Source organism: Trifolium pratense, linkage group LG1, assembly GCF_020283565.1.
Source record: "Trifolium pratense cultivar HEN17-A07 linkage group LG1, ARS_RC_1.1, whole genome shotgun sequence".
Classification (NCBI taxonomy): Eukaryota; Viridiplantae; Streptophyta; class Magnoliopsida; order Fabales; family Fabaceae; genus Trifolium; species Trifolium pratense.
The window spans coordinates 36,958,062-36,974,562 of record NC_060059.1 but is presented as its reverse complement, the minus strand read 5'-3'; the positions used below and the strand labels follow the sequence as shown (position 1 = coordinate 36,974,562).

Sequence of the window (16,501 nt, the reverse complement as noted above, 5' to 3'; positions counted from 1 at the left end):
AAGGTTCAATTGGTTGGACCGGGTTCAATCGGGGTCGAACCGTTTTTAATTAAATATATATTTTAATTAATATATAAATAAATATATATGAATAATTGCTCAATATTTCATAATTTCACACATTAAAAAGATAAAATATCACAAGTCAAAATAAAATAAAATTTATAATTCAAACTAAATGAAAAATAGATGAAAAACAAAAACCTTTCCTATTCCTACGACATCATTGTTTTGTTTCGGATTTTTTTTTTAAAAAAAATTAAAACGACGGCGTTTTACCCTATTTTTTTTAAAAAAAAATAAAAAATCTGCAAAACCGCTTGAACCGCCCGGTCGGTTCGCCGGTTCGACCCGGTCCGACCCCGGTTCACGCGTTTTTTTTGCCGGTCGATTTCCTATCCGTTTTTTGCTCAAAACTGAACCGTTTTCATGACCGGTTCACGGTCCGACCGGCCAGTCCGGTCCGGTTTTGATAACCTTGATAATTTGGCAGTTGTGTGTCAATTTGAGAGAATGCGCTATAAAATATAAATAAACAAGATATATATATATTATAACTTTATATATATATTTTGAAATTCAAACCCTTTCATTGTGAAAAATGAGTAAGAAATTATAATATCTATGCGCTTTCACATTCGGTTAAAGTCTAATTTATGGAGACAGGTTGTTCTTTTTCCCAAAGTACTCGTATTATTTTATACACGTGTGCATATGTATGATACTTAGAGTTATATAAGTTTAGATTAGATAAAAATAGAACCAATCCGTTACTCCTTTTCCATATAGTAGGATTACATCACCATCATTTTCATCCTTGCTTTCTCAAAGTCTAATGGATTCAATTCAATTCAATTGTGTAAAAACACATGTTGATAAAAATTATGGTCACTTAGTATGGTGGTTTATATATATATGTAAGTTTTTTTTTTTCCTAGTACTTTGAATATGTAATTAAATAAATCATGAAAAATTTGGCTTAATTAATTTACTCTCCGACACAAATTAGGTATTTGCGGTAAAACAAATCACGTAGAAACCAGAGCTGCACCAATAAAAGGATGACAACCAAAATGATTTTCATAAAATATATTAATTTTTATTGATCTAATTATTTCTTATATATTTACGGTCGAACAAGTGCATGCTATGTTTGGCAATTTTTTTTATTTTTTATAATTGTTTGGCAAAATTTAATTTCAAGCCAATTCTTTCAAAAAAGTTAAAAAATTTAAGCCAATTGTTACATGAATAATTTAATTTGTAGGAATATTATAAAAAGCATACCTAATACAACCTTTTTCAAGTTGTTTCAAAATCCTCAAAAGTATAGTGCAGATACTAGGCTAACATCACTATCCAATTGTATTTCAGTTCAATGATCCAAATTATAAAATATTTAGGAAGTGTGCCAATAATCAAGTAGATCACGTATATGGTAAACTATACGTTTTAGGAAGTTTTTGTTTGGTTGCACTTCATCATTTATATTGTGTGGGTTCACAATATAATTGGATAGTGATGTTTTTATTTTCGTTCTGGTGTATTCGAGGGATTCTAATTTTTTTTGTTTTATAATGATGAAGGACAAAGTCCAAAAATTTAGTCATTTTTGCCCTTCATGAAATATGCTGTCTTAAGATTCGTCATAAATGATTATATATGACATGCGAAAATTCGCTAACATGAGGTAAAATGATGAAATCTTAAGCCAACATATTTAATAGGAGGCTAAAAGGACAAAATCTTGACATTACATAGATAACTGGAAAAAAATTATTACAGAGGATAAACTAAAATTCGCTATGAAAATTTAACCGAAAAAAGTTAGAGTTTATAATTACTTGAATATGCTGATGGCAAATTGGCAATGAACACATAACCGTTAGTAAAAATAAAAATATTTAACCCTATAAATATTCCAAACCTAAAGTATTTCATCATCTATATCTCCTTTCTTTGTATTTTCAGGAATACTACTGGAAGTTATTGTACCCGAATTGTCCATCAATTCTAGCTAATTCTAATACCGATATTTGATAAATCAACATATCGTAGATCCTGATTTATAAACATGCCCATTTTTAATATTTTTGAAAGGCTAAATTTTAAAAAACAGGCTTAGTACAAGGTGTACCCAAAACCCAAATTTACAAAAAGAGGCAGACCAAAAAACAAACAGGCCCAGAAACACTACAAATCAAAAAACAGATGGCCCAAAACCAAAAAACAGGGAAACACACACCCCAAAAATACAGTAACCTCCCCTGCTACAAGAAAACACAGAACTGCAGAAGCAGTGAGAAACCAGTAACCTCTCCATGCTCATAGTAGCTAGGCACAACATATTTGTCCATATAATAATGCATGGTGGACATACATAAACCCAAACCCAATACATGTTAAATATAGTGGTTTATTATTCAAGCATACAACTATGTATGTAATTGGCATTATTTTAATTATTTGGAAATCCAAACAACATGATCATGTGGGAGAAAGTGACAAATTGGAACAGTTCCAGGTTCAACTTTAAGCACTTGGAAAGAAATATGTTTAGGATTCCATTGTGAAGTATCAGTGTGACAAACAGCAACAGCTTTAACTCTGTTTCCATCAACACCTTCCAAAGGCACAGAGTAAACTTTAGTTGGATCTATTTTGTGACAGAAAAAAATTGCATAAGGATAATTCTCTTTGTGACACACTATAGCTTTGTTCTTCTTTCCCAATCTCTTCACTCCTTTTGCTATTACATATTCTTGTATCTCACTACTTTCTTTTTCCACTTCGTTTAAAATAGCTTCAACATTGTTTCCGAGTTTCAAAGTAGCAAAATCAACCATTGATTCTAATGATGTAACACAAAGCTTTTCCTCTCCTTTGATACCCTTTTCTTCACAATCATTGATTGTGTTTTTCACAATTTCATATTCCTTTGATCCTTTCTTGATGGAGAATATATGAAGGATGTTTTCCATTTTGTTAGATGAAAATGGTATTGAATCGGCAACCTCTTTAGGCAAGAATTTTGGTACATTATTATTATTTGAAGTTGTTTTTGTGAAAAGCATGTTCAATTTTTTACCATAGTGCAAATCATTTTCCAAGAAGAAGTAGAGTGATGAATTTGACTTATCATGCAATTGAGTATCACTTGCAGCATACTTACGGTAATCAAATGGCCAACCAATTTCAACATCAGCCCAAGTTGCTCTCCCTTCACTCCAATATCCAACTTCAGTTAAAAAATAGTTAAAGTGAAATAAATTAGTATATGTGTATTAATTAGTTTTTAATTTGATCAATAATTATATATACACCAAAATATTTGTAGTTAAAACGAGATGACAAAAATACTCCTAATTTCATTTCATACAAATACTTGTAGTTACACCCAAAATTGACAAAATATATATCTCTAATTTCATTTCAACCACTTATTTTTCTCTCCTATTTCTTCCCCTCTCTATCTTTTTCTCCCTTTCATTTTCTTTTTCCTTTGTTTCTCTCTTCTTATTTTAGAATTCAACCATTTTCTTTACCTATATTTTTGCCTTTAATTTCACAATTTGACAACTAGAAAGTGTAAATCAATTATATTAATGCAATTAATTAATAATCTTTTGAAAATAGTTCAAAAAATCATGTATAACAATATTGTGTGTTCTAGGTCTCTCGATATAATAATTATATATTACGATAAATTTAAAGACAAAACTAATGATGGGTGAAAATTCAAATACTAAGTTACTTATTTACTCTTAATTTAACCGAGACCAGTTTTCTATAAAAAAACTTATATTTTGTGGAATTAAGTCATGATATAGCTAGTCTATATAGCCTAGCTTTCTATGTATTCTTCAAATTCTCAGCCTACTCAAAATATAAAGGCTTCAATATCACATTTGTTCCTGTATGTACGTGCTTTTTTGGTTTTAGTTCCTGCATCGTTTTTTTTTTTTTATTTATAAAAAACGTCCCTTAATGTGCAAATCTTGTTGATTTTCGTCCCTCCCGTTAAAAAACGACTATGTTGGTAGCTACCAGTTAACAACAAATTAGCTACCAATTAACTACAAACGCAACCGGGAGGGACGAAAATCAACAAGATTTGCACATTCAGGGACATATTTTTTTATTTAAAAATGATACAGGGACTAAAACCAAAAAAGCACGTACATACAGAGACGAATGTGATATTTAAGCCAAATATAAAATCAAGGAGATCATTGAAGTGCATGCATGTGTAAACATTTTTAGTGATTTTAAATATTGCTCCCATTTTTAGTGATAGTACGTGTTTGAAATTAAACATGTAGAAGTAAAACTGTATGTATATATAGAAATCAAATTTAGAGTATGATACTGACCAGGGTGTAGGAGATTAGTGATGGCTTTTGGCATTGGAGTGTTGGGAAGCATGGACTTCCAATAAACTTGAGGTGGTAATAATATTGCACCATTTGTTCCCACTACCACAAGCTACATTATTTGAAAATATATTATTAACATTAGTAATCAATATTAATATATATTACATGCAAAAATAAACACCAATAATACATCTATTTAAAAATAGAAATTAATTAAAGTGGTAATTGAGTTATATTATATATATTGGAGTTGATGAAGCTTATCATCACCATGAGAAAAGTAATGATGTGAAAGAGATGAAAGGCCATATTATGAAAGAAATATGCTCAATAGAAAGTTGAGAGATGGAGTGAAAAACAATGGTGCATGCCAGCTTATATAAAGATCCCGTTAGTCTAAGATTATTAATAAAAAATAGTTATTTTTGATATTTTAGTTGTATTTGTGTGTAAATGGTTAGGGAGAGAGTTTGTTTCTCCTTAGGGTATTAAATGTTGGTTGGTTTATATGAGAGTTTTATATGGGACAGGGGTCGGGCCATCTAGCTATAGTTTCACTTGTTGTTGTGTGGTCGAACTAGACCTCCTAGAATGATGTGATCTTTACCGGAGGGTTTTCGACAACTGAAAATCTAATTGATAGGGTGAAACTCTTGTCTTGGAAAAGGTTTTTAGGTAAAATCCCTGGTAGAATGAGATAAGTGTGTTCTACCCGAATTCCTGAGATCCTTGTTGGTTTGTTCTACTCAGAAGTTTTCCTCCCTCTTATAGTTATTTCTTGGTACCGAGTTGGTGGGTGGATGAGGTTTTTTTTTTCTTTGCTGGTTGTGATCTTGGGTGTTGGAGAGTCCCTACCATTACTCTACTACCTTTATTAAAATTAGTCGCTATTTCTCCTTTTCATTTAAAATTAGGTTAAATTGCAGTTTTGGCCCCCACGTTTTCTAATTGTGCGATTTTAGTCCCCCTAGTTTCAAACGAGCGATTTTAGTCCCCAATGTTTGCCCCCTTTTGCATTTCTTGGTCCCTTTGACTATTTTGACCAAAAAATTGATGACATGGAATTTTGGTGACACATGTCTTAATTTTATTGGACAACCTACACAAAATATATTTTTTTTAAAAAAAAAAAAAAATCCAAGGAAGGTCATGTGATATTTTTTTTGTTAAAATATTAATCTAAAATTAAAAAACAATAATATTTTTTTTGCTAAATATATTTTTTTGTAGGTTGTCTAATAAAATTAAGACACGTGTCACCAAAATTCCATGTCATCAATTTTTTGGTCAAAATAGTAAAAGGGACCAAGAAATGCAAAAGGGAGCAAACGTGGAGAACTAAAATCACTCATTTAAAACTAGGAGGACTAAAATCGCACAATTAGGAAACGTGGGGGACCAAAACTGCAATTTAGCCTTAAAATTAACTATTATTTTTTCATCATTTTGTATGTATAAAATTTTCACCGCTAATAAATAATCTTCTTCGAAAACTTATAGGATATGGAAAATTTATTGGACATTTAGAAATTAAATAAAATAGTTGAATTATATATATGGAGCTGAATCTGATGATCACCATGAGAAAATTAATGTTGTGAAAGAGATGAAACTCCATATTTGATCGGTGGAGCTTAAACTCTACCAACTAATTGACACAACGACCGCCGGTCACATTCCAACATTAATTGGTATTACTATATTTGATACTTGGTAGAGATATTGAGAGAGTGTACTATAAACAAGAAATATAGGGAGACACTATACCTCACTTACTTTTTAAGTGTTACTGTATTTAAGCATATGGTTTACGTAAATTAATTGACTTTTTCCATATAAAATCCAAATCTCAGGAAGTCATAAACGAAGGACAATTAGGTCCGTTTGGATTAGCCTATTTTTGAGCTTATGGAAACAACTTATGTAATTTTTATATATTATTATAAGTTTGTTAAGATAGTTTATGATAAAATAGCTTATAAAAATATAATTTTCACTAGTGTGAACTTATTTAGGGCTTGTTTGGATTGTCTTATTTTTGAGCTTATGCAAAATAATTTATGTAAATAAATAAGTTTTTATGTATTATTATAAGTTTTTCAATGAGATGCATCAAAAAAGGTAGTTTATGAGAAAATGACTTATACAAATATAATATTTGTCCGTGAAAAGTTATGATCGAGTTAACAAAAAAATTTATTTATTTACATAAGCTATTTTCATAAATTAAAAAATAAGTCAAATCCAAACGAGGCTTTACGAATGAAATGAAAAGCTAAAAAATTGCAGAATTCCTCTGCAATGAGATTTCATCAAATTAAAACAACTATTGCATATTGTATTGCATTTAGAACATACATAACACAGTCTTAATTAAACATAATAGGCACAATTGCCCATATATATAATAATACATTGTGGTAACCATTATTCATAATTAAACATAGTGTACAAACACAAAACCTAGTAATAGTAATTAGTAACCATACATCATAATTAAACATTGTTTACACAATGCAACTTTTATAATTTAAAACTTCATTTTTTTTTTACAGGATTTAAAATTAACCTTCATAGTAGCTGCTAAATATGTAGTAGTTATTATTCAAGCACACAACTTTATATAGGCACAATTTCAATCACTTGGAAAACCAAACAACATCATCCTGTGAGAGGAAGTGACAAACTGGAACAGTTCCAGGTTCAACTTTAAGCACTTGAAGAGCAATATGTTTAGGATTCCATTTTGAAGTATCAGTGTGACAAACAGCAACAGCTTTAACTCTGTTTCCATCAACACCTTCCAAAGGCACAGAGTAAAATTTAGTTGTATCCATTTTATGACAGTAAAAAACTGCATAAGGATAATTCTCTTTGTGACACACTACAACTTTGTTATTGTCTCCCAATTTCTTAACTCCTTTTGCTATTACATATTTTTGCAACTCACTACTTTCTTTTTCCACTTCTGTTGAAATAGCTTCAACATTATTTCCGAGTTTCGAAGTAGCAAAATCAACCATTGATTCTAATGATGTAACACAAAGCTTTTCCTCTCCTTTAATACCCTTTTCTTCACATTCATTGATTGTGTTTTTCACAATTTCAGATTCCTTTGATCCTTTCTTGATGGAGAATTTATGAAGGATGTTTTCCATTTTGTTTGATGAAAAAGGTATTGAATCAGCAACCTCTTTAGGCAAGAATTTTGATCCATTATTATTTGAAGTTGTTTTTGTGAATTGCATGTTCAATTTTTTACCATAATGCAAAGCATTTTCCAAGAAGAAGATTGCTACATTTGACTTATCATGTAATTGAGTCTCACTTGCAGCATGCTTGTAATTAAGTAAATTAATACACTTGCTTGGATCCACCCAACCACTCCAATATCCAGCTTCAGTTAAAAATTGTAAAGTGAAATAAATTAGAATATGTGTAATACTTAGTGATAATTGAAAATTGAAAATTGGAGTTGAATTTTATGTGGATTATAGATTCAGAATTAGAGAGTACAATTGAATTTTTAAGAGTAGTATTAAAAATTTAATATTTTCTATCAATTCTTTGATATCCGCTATTCTCTTATCTTAGCAAAAAAGACTATATATTTTCTACGTCCGACCTTATTTATAAAATATCATACGCTACAATAATCATCACATTACATTTGCAATGAAATATATCCATCACATTTATTATGTTACACATTTAATAAAAAATATTTTTTTATCAATAAAAATTCTTTAAAAAATAATCTTTAGATTATTTCTTTTCAAGAAAATACATCTAATATAGTTGAGGTGCATGCAAGTGTAGCTATTAACTAATATATAGTTGTTGTGACTATGTCATAATAAATATTATATGCTCCCATTCTTGTTGAAATTAAACTTGTAGAAAATTAGTGATGGTATATTAGAGTGTGATACTATACTGACCAGAGTGTAGGAAATTAGTGATGGCTTTTGGCATTGGAGTGTTGGGAAGGATGGACTTCCAATAAAGTTGTGGTGGTAATATTGTAGCATTTGTTCCCACTACCACAAACTACATTTGAGAATATATTATGAACATTAGTTATCAATAATTTTACAAGAAAAAATAAAATATTAGTTATTAGATATGTAATCTCACCATGAGAAAAGTAATGATGTGAAAGAGATGAAACTCCATAGTATGTGAAGCTAAAAGTCTAAACAAGAAATTTTTTTTTTCTTTGACAGAAGAAAATGTTAGTTTTATGGAAGAAATATTCAAGAGAAGTTGAGATGGAATAAGAAACAGAGGTGCATGCAGCCTTATATATAAAGAGCCCGTTAGTTTAATATTATAAAAAAATATAGTTATTTTTTATATTTTAGTTATATTTGTGTGTAAAAGCTATATGTAAAAAATTATTTATATAGTGAAAATGAAAATCTATTTAATTCTATTTAATTAATTTTTGGAAAAAGATTTTTAATAAAAGAGATTTTTGAAAAGTTTAACTCAACTAACAATGTCAAATGTTATTATGCTGAACATATTCATTTGATCGAACTTATAATTTTGTTGTTGTGCGTGAGTTTCAAATGGTGTTTGATACACATCTATAATTAAGACCGAATGAATGATGGAATAGATGGCTGATGGTAGAATTTAATGTTTTAATTTGATGATCACACTCAAGTGTTTAATGAACTTCTTATAAAAAAAATCATTCAAAAAACCAAAGTTCGACTCCTCTATCATCAATTACTCTTTCCAATGAAATATAATTTTGGACGTTTTAACAGTGACTAATCTCTAATTAAAATTTATAGGAAGGAAATTTAAAGACAACTTTTACACATAAAAAAATAATTTGAGACAAAATAAATAAAAAAAAAACTTAAAGATCAAATAATTTGATAATTTTGTGGTATTTATCTAACGACCAATAAAAACAGTCAAATAAGTAGATTTATATATATGATACTTACAACTAACTTTTATTTCATACGCATATAGTTTGTTCTCATTGATCGTAGAGTAGAAATTAGTGCTACCGAGTGTGCAAAAAAACAGAAATTTTCTCGACACTTTTAGGGCCTGCTTGAGATATTTACTATTCATTTCTGTAGATAATTTCCTTTGCAGCAAACAGTGACATTTCATACTTCATAGTTCACTCTCAATTTAAATACGAACTTTATTGATTATTAATTGCGCACCGAATTGTACAAACTAACTATAAGATATACCAGTGTTTTTAAATTTGACTTGGACATGTAATAATGTTCAAATTTTTAGGGAAATTTTGTTACTCATTTAGATCCCACAAGACTTAAAAGGATTAATCTATGTAGTTGCACGTAAGTTTACACAAAAAAATTATGAGATATGAACCAATATCTCTAAAATTAGGCGTATGATGATGTCGAACCCTCGTACAATATATGTTGGACAATATAAACAAGTGTCTTAAAATATTTTTTTTTTTGCTTTAGTCGACTCCTTAAATCAATGTCTGACACTTCTATATCACTTTACAAAACGTATTGGACAACTCAGACAAGTGTTTAAAAAAAAAAGTAATTTTCTCTTTTTTATATACGAACCAAGTATCATCTATCTGCAACTACAAAGACTAATCAAGCGAGCCGGATAATGGTGGCAAAACTCTACCTCAAAAATAACACTGCTCCATTTTTAGGATTGAATTCGAACTCAAGATCTATGGTTAAACTGGACGAGATTCTTTACCATATCCAAATGCTGATCAGCTTGGATTTCTCTTTGTTTCAAGATGTTGGAATATTTTATTATTTAATTATATTTCAATATTATGTGAACAAATATTTTTATTAATTATATTTGTTGTTTATCAATTATGAACAATCTTAATTGATTAGCAATCAAATTAAGTAAGAAAAACCAATAAGATTTCTATTATAATAAATTGGTATGAACTCAATATGAGTGGATGTCAGAATGACAAATTTTAGAATAATGGAAATTCTAACTAGCCATTATATAAAGACTATGATCTGCTAAATACCAGACACAACTCACGTTGTCTCTTCTCTCTGATCTGAGTGGGTGGTAAGGTTGGGTGGTCTTGCCTGCAGATTTGTTCGTTTTGCTAGCAGTGTTCAGCTCGTTAGGGGAGTCAAATATGTTCAAGCTTGGGTTGATTTTGTATGATATTTAGGGGTGGGCAAAATAACCCAAAAACCAAATCGAACTGCCAAACTAGACCGAACCAAACCAAAAAAAACTGAACCATAACAAATGGTTTTAAAACTGAACTGAAACAGTTTAGTTCGGTTCATGATTATCAGTTTGATTCAGTTCGGTTTGGTTTAATGGTTCAATTATTTTTAGTGAAAAATTAGTTATGGTTTGATTTAAAACCATAAAACTGAATCACTTTAACAGTTCGGTTTGGTTCGGTTCGAAAGACAAACAATTCAGTTCGGTTCAGTTACTATGAATTTTGAAAATAGTTTGGTTCAATTCAGATCGATTTTCTTCCAAAACCGAACCATGCCCACCCCTAATGATATTTGGTTGTATGGTGTTAGAAAAGAAAATATTATATTATTATTTGTTGAGAAAATATCTCTATAATTCGGTTTGTTTATTCTTGATCCTATAATTAAGGGATTTAGTTTAGATTTAAATATATTCACTTGGTTATAAATATCAAGGTAGTCGTACTATTTTATTATATATGTAAATAATGTAATTAGGTCATTGATATCGTTATCAATAATATTTTATTTTTCTGATTATTTTCTCCTATTCTTTCACCTAAATACCTCAAATAAATAATGATTAGGAAATTGGTAGATATTGAGCAACTGTTGGATAAGGTTATTTTCTCCTTGTGAAATTGTTTTTTGGTAATAGTTTTGGTATTCTGTTCTATTTTTATGAGTGGGTATCAAAGCCTATTTTCTGTTGACACCGATAAAGGCTTGTCTGTTTCTCTGGTACTCTCTGTTCAAAATCTATGTCTCTTTTCTTTGTATTTTGGAGTACTACGAGAAGTTATTGTACCTCAATGGTTTATCCATTCTAGGTAAGAATATGTTTGTTTTCGCACTAAAGTAAGAATATAGTTTTTAATCTTTAGCTTAGGCATGTCTTTTAATGAATTAATAATTTAATGGTAAGTGGTATCATAGCGGATCTTCATGCTTAATTTATTCAGATCACTTTAAATTTATGGACATGATTGTTTATGTACGTCTTACGTTCTTCCTTTTTACATGATGAATATTATTTATTTTTGTTGTATAGAAAGTGATTTCCTTGATTTTTAACACTCAAGGCTGATCATAAATATAGGCCAATGATCAATAAATGAGTTTATAATAGCTAGCTAACAAACAAGAAACAATTAACTTGATTACTTGCACTACAAGTAATCTGGCAAAGGGCATACAATTTGAGCTACATTACAACCAAATCCTCCCCTAAACTGAGCTTATGCAACTCAAGATTGTTTTTCCAATTTTAAAGTTATGTTCAAGAATAAAAAGTTCTTGAATTTCGCAAAGAAAAATCCATTTTTCTAGAGAATAAAAATAGATTTTCACATATTACATATATTGTAGTAAACAACTCTAAGCTATTACATATATTGTATCATTTAGAACATACATATATAACATGGCCCTAAACATAATAGGCACAAGAAACATATTGTCCATATAATACATTGTGGACATTATTTAAGCTTACAACTATATATGTAATAGCTAGGCAAAGTTTCAATCACTTGGAAACCCAAACAACATGATCATCTAGTGGGAGGAAGTGACAAACTGGAACAATTCCAGGTTGAACTTTAAGAACTTGAAAAGCCAAATGTTTAGGATTCCATTGTGATGTATCAGTGTGACAAACAGCGACGGCTTTAACTCTGCTTCCATCAACACCTTCTAAAGGCACAGAAACTTTAGTTGTGTCTGTTTTATGACAGTAAAAAACTACATAAGGGTAATTCTCTTTGTGACACACAATAGTTTTGTTCTTATCTCCCAATTTCTTGACTCCTTTTCCTATCACATATTGTTGCAACTCATTACTTTCTTTTTTCACTTCTGTTGAAACAACTTCAACATTTTTTCCAAGTTTCGAAATAGCGAAATCAACCATTGATTCCAATGATGTTACACAAAGCTTTTCCTCTCCTTTAATACCCTTTTCTTCACAATCATTGATTGTGTTTTTCACAATTTCATATTCCTTTGTTCCTTTCTTGATGGAGAATTTATGAAGGATGTTTTCCATTTTGTTTGATGAAAATGGTATTGAATCAGCAACCTCTTTAGGCAAGAATTTTGCTACATTATTATTTGAAGTTGTTTTTGTGAATAGCATGTTCAATTTTTTACCATGATGCAAATCGTTTTCCAAGAAGAAAAGTGCTAAATTTGACTTATCATGTAATTGAATCTCACTTGCAGCATGCTTGTAATTAAGTAAATTAATACTACACTTGCTTGCATCCACCCAAGTTGATTTCCCTTCAGTCCAATATTCAGCTTCAGTTAAAAATAGTAAAGTGAAATAAATTAGAATATATGTAATACTTAGTTTTTAACAACTTCATTCTGATATTTTATGTGCTCTAGGCTAAACATGAGAAGGAAAAAAAAACTTATTAATTTTTTTTTCGTTTTTCAGTATCAGATAAATGTTTTTTAGTCAACTTCTTAAATTAGAATAATATTAAAAATGATTATTGAAAATTGAAGTAGAATTTTCTATGGATTATTATTCAAAATTAGAGAGTATAATTGAATTCTTTTTTTGGCTAAATCGTATTTTTACCCCCTAACTTTAAAAAATTTGCAATTTTGGCCCCATGACCAAGTCAACTCACATGTGCCAAGTGACACACATTCTTAAAAATGAGTTTTGGGCCTAACTCATCCTTACAAAATCGGCTTGTAATTAAGGTGAGGATTGCCTCTACTTTATAAACATTTAGTCAAGCCATCTCTCAACCGATGCGGGACTTCTTAACACACCCCTTCACGCCCAGCACTATTGGGCTTGGTGCGTGGACACCTGATGGCGGAAACCTGATAACAGGTGGCCCAACAGATCGTGGAGAGGCTCTAATACCATCTTAAAAATGAGTTTTGGGCCTATCTCATCCTTACAAAGCCGGTTTTGTAAGGATGAGTTAGGCCAAATACTCTTTTTTAAGACACATGTCACATCAGCATGTCTTGTCATGTGGACAATGACTCTCATGCCATGTCAGCATATGTGGCAAACCATACTGATGTGGCATGTGAGTCATTTTTCACTGGGTAAGACATGCTATAACGTGGCATGTGAGTCAATTGTCACATGTGTGTTGACTTGATCAAAATCATTGGGGGTCATCCTTTTGTAAAATGGGCTAAAGTTAGGGGTCAAAATCGCAAAGTATTATTATGAAAGTTAGGGTGCCATTATGAAAGTTAAAGGGTTAAAATGCAAAGTTTGTAAAAATTAAGGGTTAAAACTGTAATTTTGCCTTCTTTGTTTTATCAATAAAAATTCTTTTAAAAAAATAATCCTTAGATTAATTCTTTTCAAAAATAATTTTTTTTTAATCTCCATCAGACGAGAAAATCCATCTTTACTAAATCGAAGACCTTTTTTCATCAACAAGTATATTTTGTAGAATTAATTTATAGTCCAACTATAAACTATTGCCTAGCTTTCTAGGTATTCCTCAAATTCTCAACCTAACAAAATAATGCCTTTAGTCCTTAATATGAGAAAAATAATCTACATTTTAGATTTATTGAAAGATGATTATATTTGATCTATGATATAAGTCAGATATATTAATTTTTTAATTAATTTTCCATTATAAAAAAAACTCTTTATAGAAGATGGGTAGAATTCTTCTGCTATGATGTTGTGTCTGGACCGATCTTGTTGTTAGAGATTGAGTATCCCTTGTATTTTTTTTTAATATAGTTTTTGCTTATAAAAAAAAACTTTTAATAGATTTAAAAAATGAATTTTTTCTTATATACTTGTGGCTATGTCATATCAAATATTATATGCTCACATTCTTGTTGATAGAGCTTGAAATTAAACATGTAGAAGTTAAATAGTATGTATATATAGACATCAAATTTAGAGTATGATACTGACCAGGGTGTAGGAGATTAGTGATGGCTTTTGGCATTGGAGTGTTAGGAAGCATGGATTTCCAATAAAGTTGAGGTGGTAATGTTGCACCATTTGTTCCCACTACCACAAGCTATATGTGAGAATATATCAACATTAGAAATTAATATTTTTACAAGCAAATAAAATATTTGAAATTATTAGATATATGATCTCACCATGAGAAAAGTAATGATGTGAAAGAGATAAAACTCCATAGTGTGTGAAGCTAAAAGTCTAAAGAAGAAATATTTAAGAGAAGTTGAGATGGAATGAAAAACAGAGATGCATGCAGCCTAGCTTATATATAAAGAGCCCGTTAGTTGAATATTATAAAAAAATATAGTTATTTTTTAGTTATATGTTTTTTTTTTTTATAAATAAAGAGCATCTAGACTTTAAAGGTAGGGATAAACATCCCAATTTTGTTGGCATTCCTATCATTCACCGTCCTCCACTTATAGCTCATATCTATTATCAATATATTAAAATCGATTACCATCAAAGTTACTAATTTATTCTTATTGCTTTTAACCACGTTGCAAGTTTTATATCTTTCATTGTAGTTTCACTAAAAAAATATAAGATAAATACCCAAAAATATAGAAAGAATAAGATGAGTACAAAAAAAATATTAGATATGAATATATGCATAAAAATAGGAACAAAAAAACAATAAAAATATTATAGAGAGTTTAGTCAATAAAAAAATTATTGAAAGAATATAGAAAAAATAAGCTGAATACATAAAAGTAGGAATATAGAAATAGCAACATAAACAATAACTATATACTAAAAAAAACATAAACAATATTTTTCATCAAAAATAAAATAAAATAAATAATATTACTACCAAGTTTACTACTAACTATTAATAATAATAATAATAATAAAATAAATTTAATTACTATCAAATTTACTAAATTACCCTAAATATTCATAATATAATTTCTAATTTTCGATAAAAAAAAATACGGGACCATTATTTGTCGCTGAGACATAAAAAATTGAATAAATAAAGTTTACAAAAAATAACACAATAGTTTCACTTATATTTAATTTAAAAATATTTTATAACAAATTTAAATATTTTATTCTAAATAAATTTTCTAAATTAATATAATGATAAACTTAAAGTCAATGACACGTGCGAATGCACGAGTCTTTAAACTAGTTATTATTAAAAAGAATATATATATATATATATATATATATATATATATATATATATATATATATATATATATATATATATATATATATATACAAAAACTCGGGGGACATAAACCAAACCCAGTGCCTCCATACAAAAACGGGTAGGACAATAAAATATACCAACTTCTATTTAATACTTAAAGACAAAATAGAAGTCCTAGAAAATAAGGCGAATGAACCGACCGTCAACATGGAAACGGTCCACGTACCCACTACTCCCTACATATATTGAAATTTCAAACTCTGACGCGACAAATCTTGTTGTAAATCCCAAGTAGCCCAGAACCATACGAAAACCAGATTAAGGGATGATCAATCAACAAAATTGAACATCACAAACACAAAAATCGTCAAAATCTCCATCGAACCCCTTAATACGACATACGAAACTACCAATTTTTTAGTTATATTGGTCAGGAAAACATATACTATGGTCTATGGGGCTACGAGAGAATTCTATGTCATTAAACTCCAAGCGGTACGTCTTTTGACTCAAATCAAGTCATTTGAATTGGTCATGTGATTGATTAAGAATTGGCCAACCCACAATGAAGTCGAGTTTCATCAAAAATGAATTGATAGGAAGAATCTCTTTCTTTTTTTTTTTTATAAGCAAATATTATATTAATAAATAGTACAAGGTGTACTCAAAACCTTACAATATAACAAAATCTGTTAAAAACTAGAAAAACAAACTAGGGGATTGATACACCAATAATCAGAATACGAGTAATTACAAAATCTACCCGAACGTCCTA

At 29.4% G+C, this 16,501-nt stretch overlaps 3 protein-coding genes across 3 annotated transcripts; all 3 read right to left on the bottom strand.

Annotated features, from left to right (window-relative positions):
• Nucleotides 1–2,301: 2,301 nt before the first annotated feature.
• LOC123905465 (BURP domain protein RD22-like) lies at nt 2,302–4,728 on the bottom strand. Its single transcript, XM_045955072.1, has 3 exons — nt 4,647–4,728; nt 4,374–4,485; nt 2,302–3,238 (listed from the first exon to the last, which is right to left on the bottom strand). The coding sequence occupies exons 1-3, from the start codon at nt 4,683–4,685 to the stop codon at nt 2,463–2,465; spliced, it is 927 nt and encodes a 308-aa protein (XP_045811028.1). The 5' UTR covers nt 4,686–4,728; the 3' UTR covers nt 2,302–2,462.
• Nucleotides 4,729–6,911: 2,183 nt separating this feature from the next.
• On the bottom strand, nt 6,912–8,603 carry LOC123905470 (BURP domain protein RD22-like). The gene is made up of 3 exons (XM_045955086.1): nt 8,514–8,603; nt 8,318–8,426; nt 6,912–7,773 (listed from the first exon to the last, which is right to left on the bottom strand). The coding sequence occupies exons 1-3, from the start codon at nt 8,550–8,552 to the stop codon at nt 7,016–7,018; spliced, it is 906 nt and encodes a 301-aa protein (XP_045811042.1). The 5' UTR covers nt 8,553–8,603; the 3' UTR covers nt 6,912–7,015.
• A 3,519-nt stretch (nt 8,604–12,122) lies between these two features.
• On the bottom strand, nt 12,123–14,746 carry LOC123905451 (BURP domain protein RD22-like). The gene is made up of 3 exons (XM_045955051.1): nt 14,708–14,746; nt 14,514–14,622; nt 12,123–12,895 (listed from the first exon to the last, which is right to left on the bottom strand). Exons 1-3 carry the CDS (start codon nt 14,744–14,746, stop codon nt 12,123–12,125), a joined length of 921 nt encoding a protein of 306 aa, XP_045811007.1.
• Between the last annotated feature and the right edge of the window lie 1,755 nt (nt 14,747–16,501).

Bases quoted from the DNA above. Each gene is read 5' to 3' on its own strand.
- LOC123905465 (XM_045955072.1), bottom strand. From the start codon at position 4,685: ATGGCCTTTCATCTCTTTCACATCATTACTTTTCTCATG. The intron at 4,486-4,646 runs GTGATGATAAGC...CAAATAATGTAG, and splicing joins ACATCATTACTTTTCTCATG to CTTGTGGTAGTGGGAACAAA. The intron at 3,239-4,373 runs GTCAGTATCATA...TTTTAACTGAAG, and splicing joins CACTAATCTCCTACACCCTG to TTGGATATTGGAGTGAAGGG.
- LOC123905470 (XM_045955086.1), bottom strand. From the start codon at position 8,552: ATGGAGTTTCATCTCTTTCACATCATTACTTTTCTCATG. The intron at 8,427-8,513 runs GTGAGATTACAT...TCTCAAATGTAG, and splicing joins ACATCATTACTTTTCTCATG to TTTGTGGTAGTGGGAACAAA. The intron at 7,774-8,317 runs GTCAGTATAGTA...TTTTAACTGAAG, and splicing joins CACTAATTTCCTACACTCTG to CTGGATATTGGAGTGGTTGG.
- LOC123905451 (XM_045955051.1), bottom strand. From the start codon at position 14,746: ATGGAGTTTTATCTCTTTCACATCATTACTTTTCTCATG. The intron at 14,623-14,707 runs GTGAGATCATAT...TCTCACATATAG, and splicing joins ACATCATTACTTTTCTCATG to CTTGTGGTAGTGGGAACAAA. The intron at 12,896-14,513 runs GTCAGTATCATA...TTTTAACTGAAG, and splicing joins CACTAATCTCCTACACCCTG to CTGAATATTGGACTGAAGGG.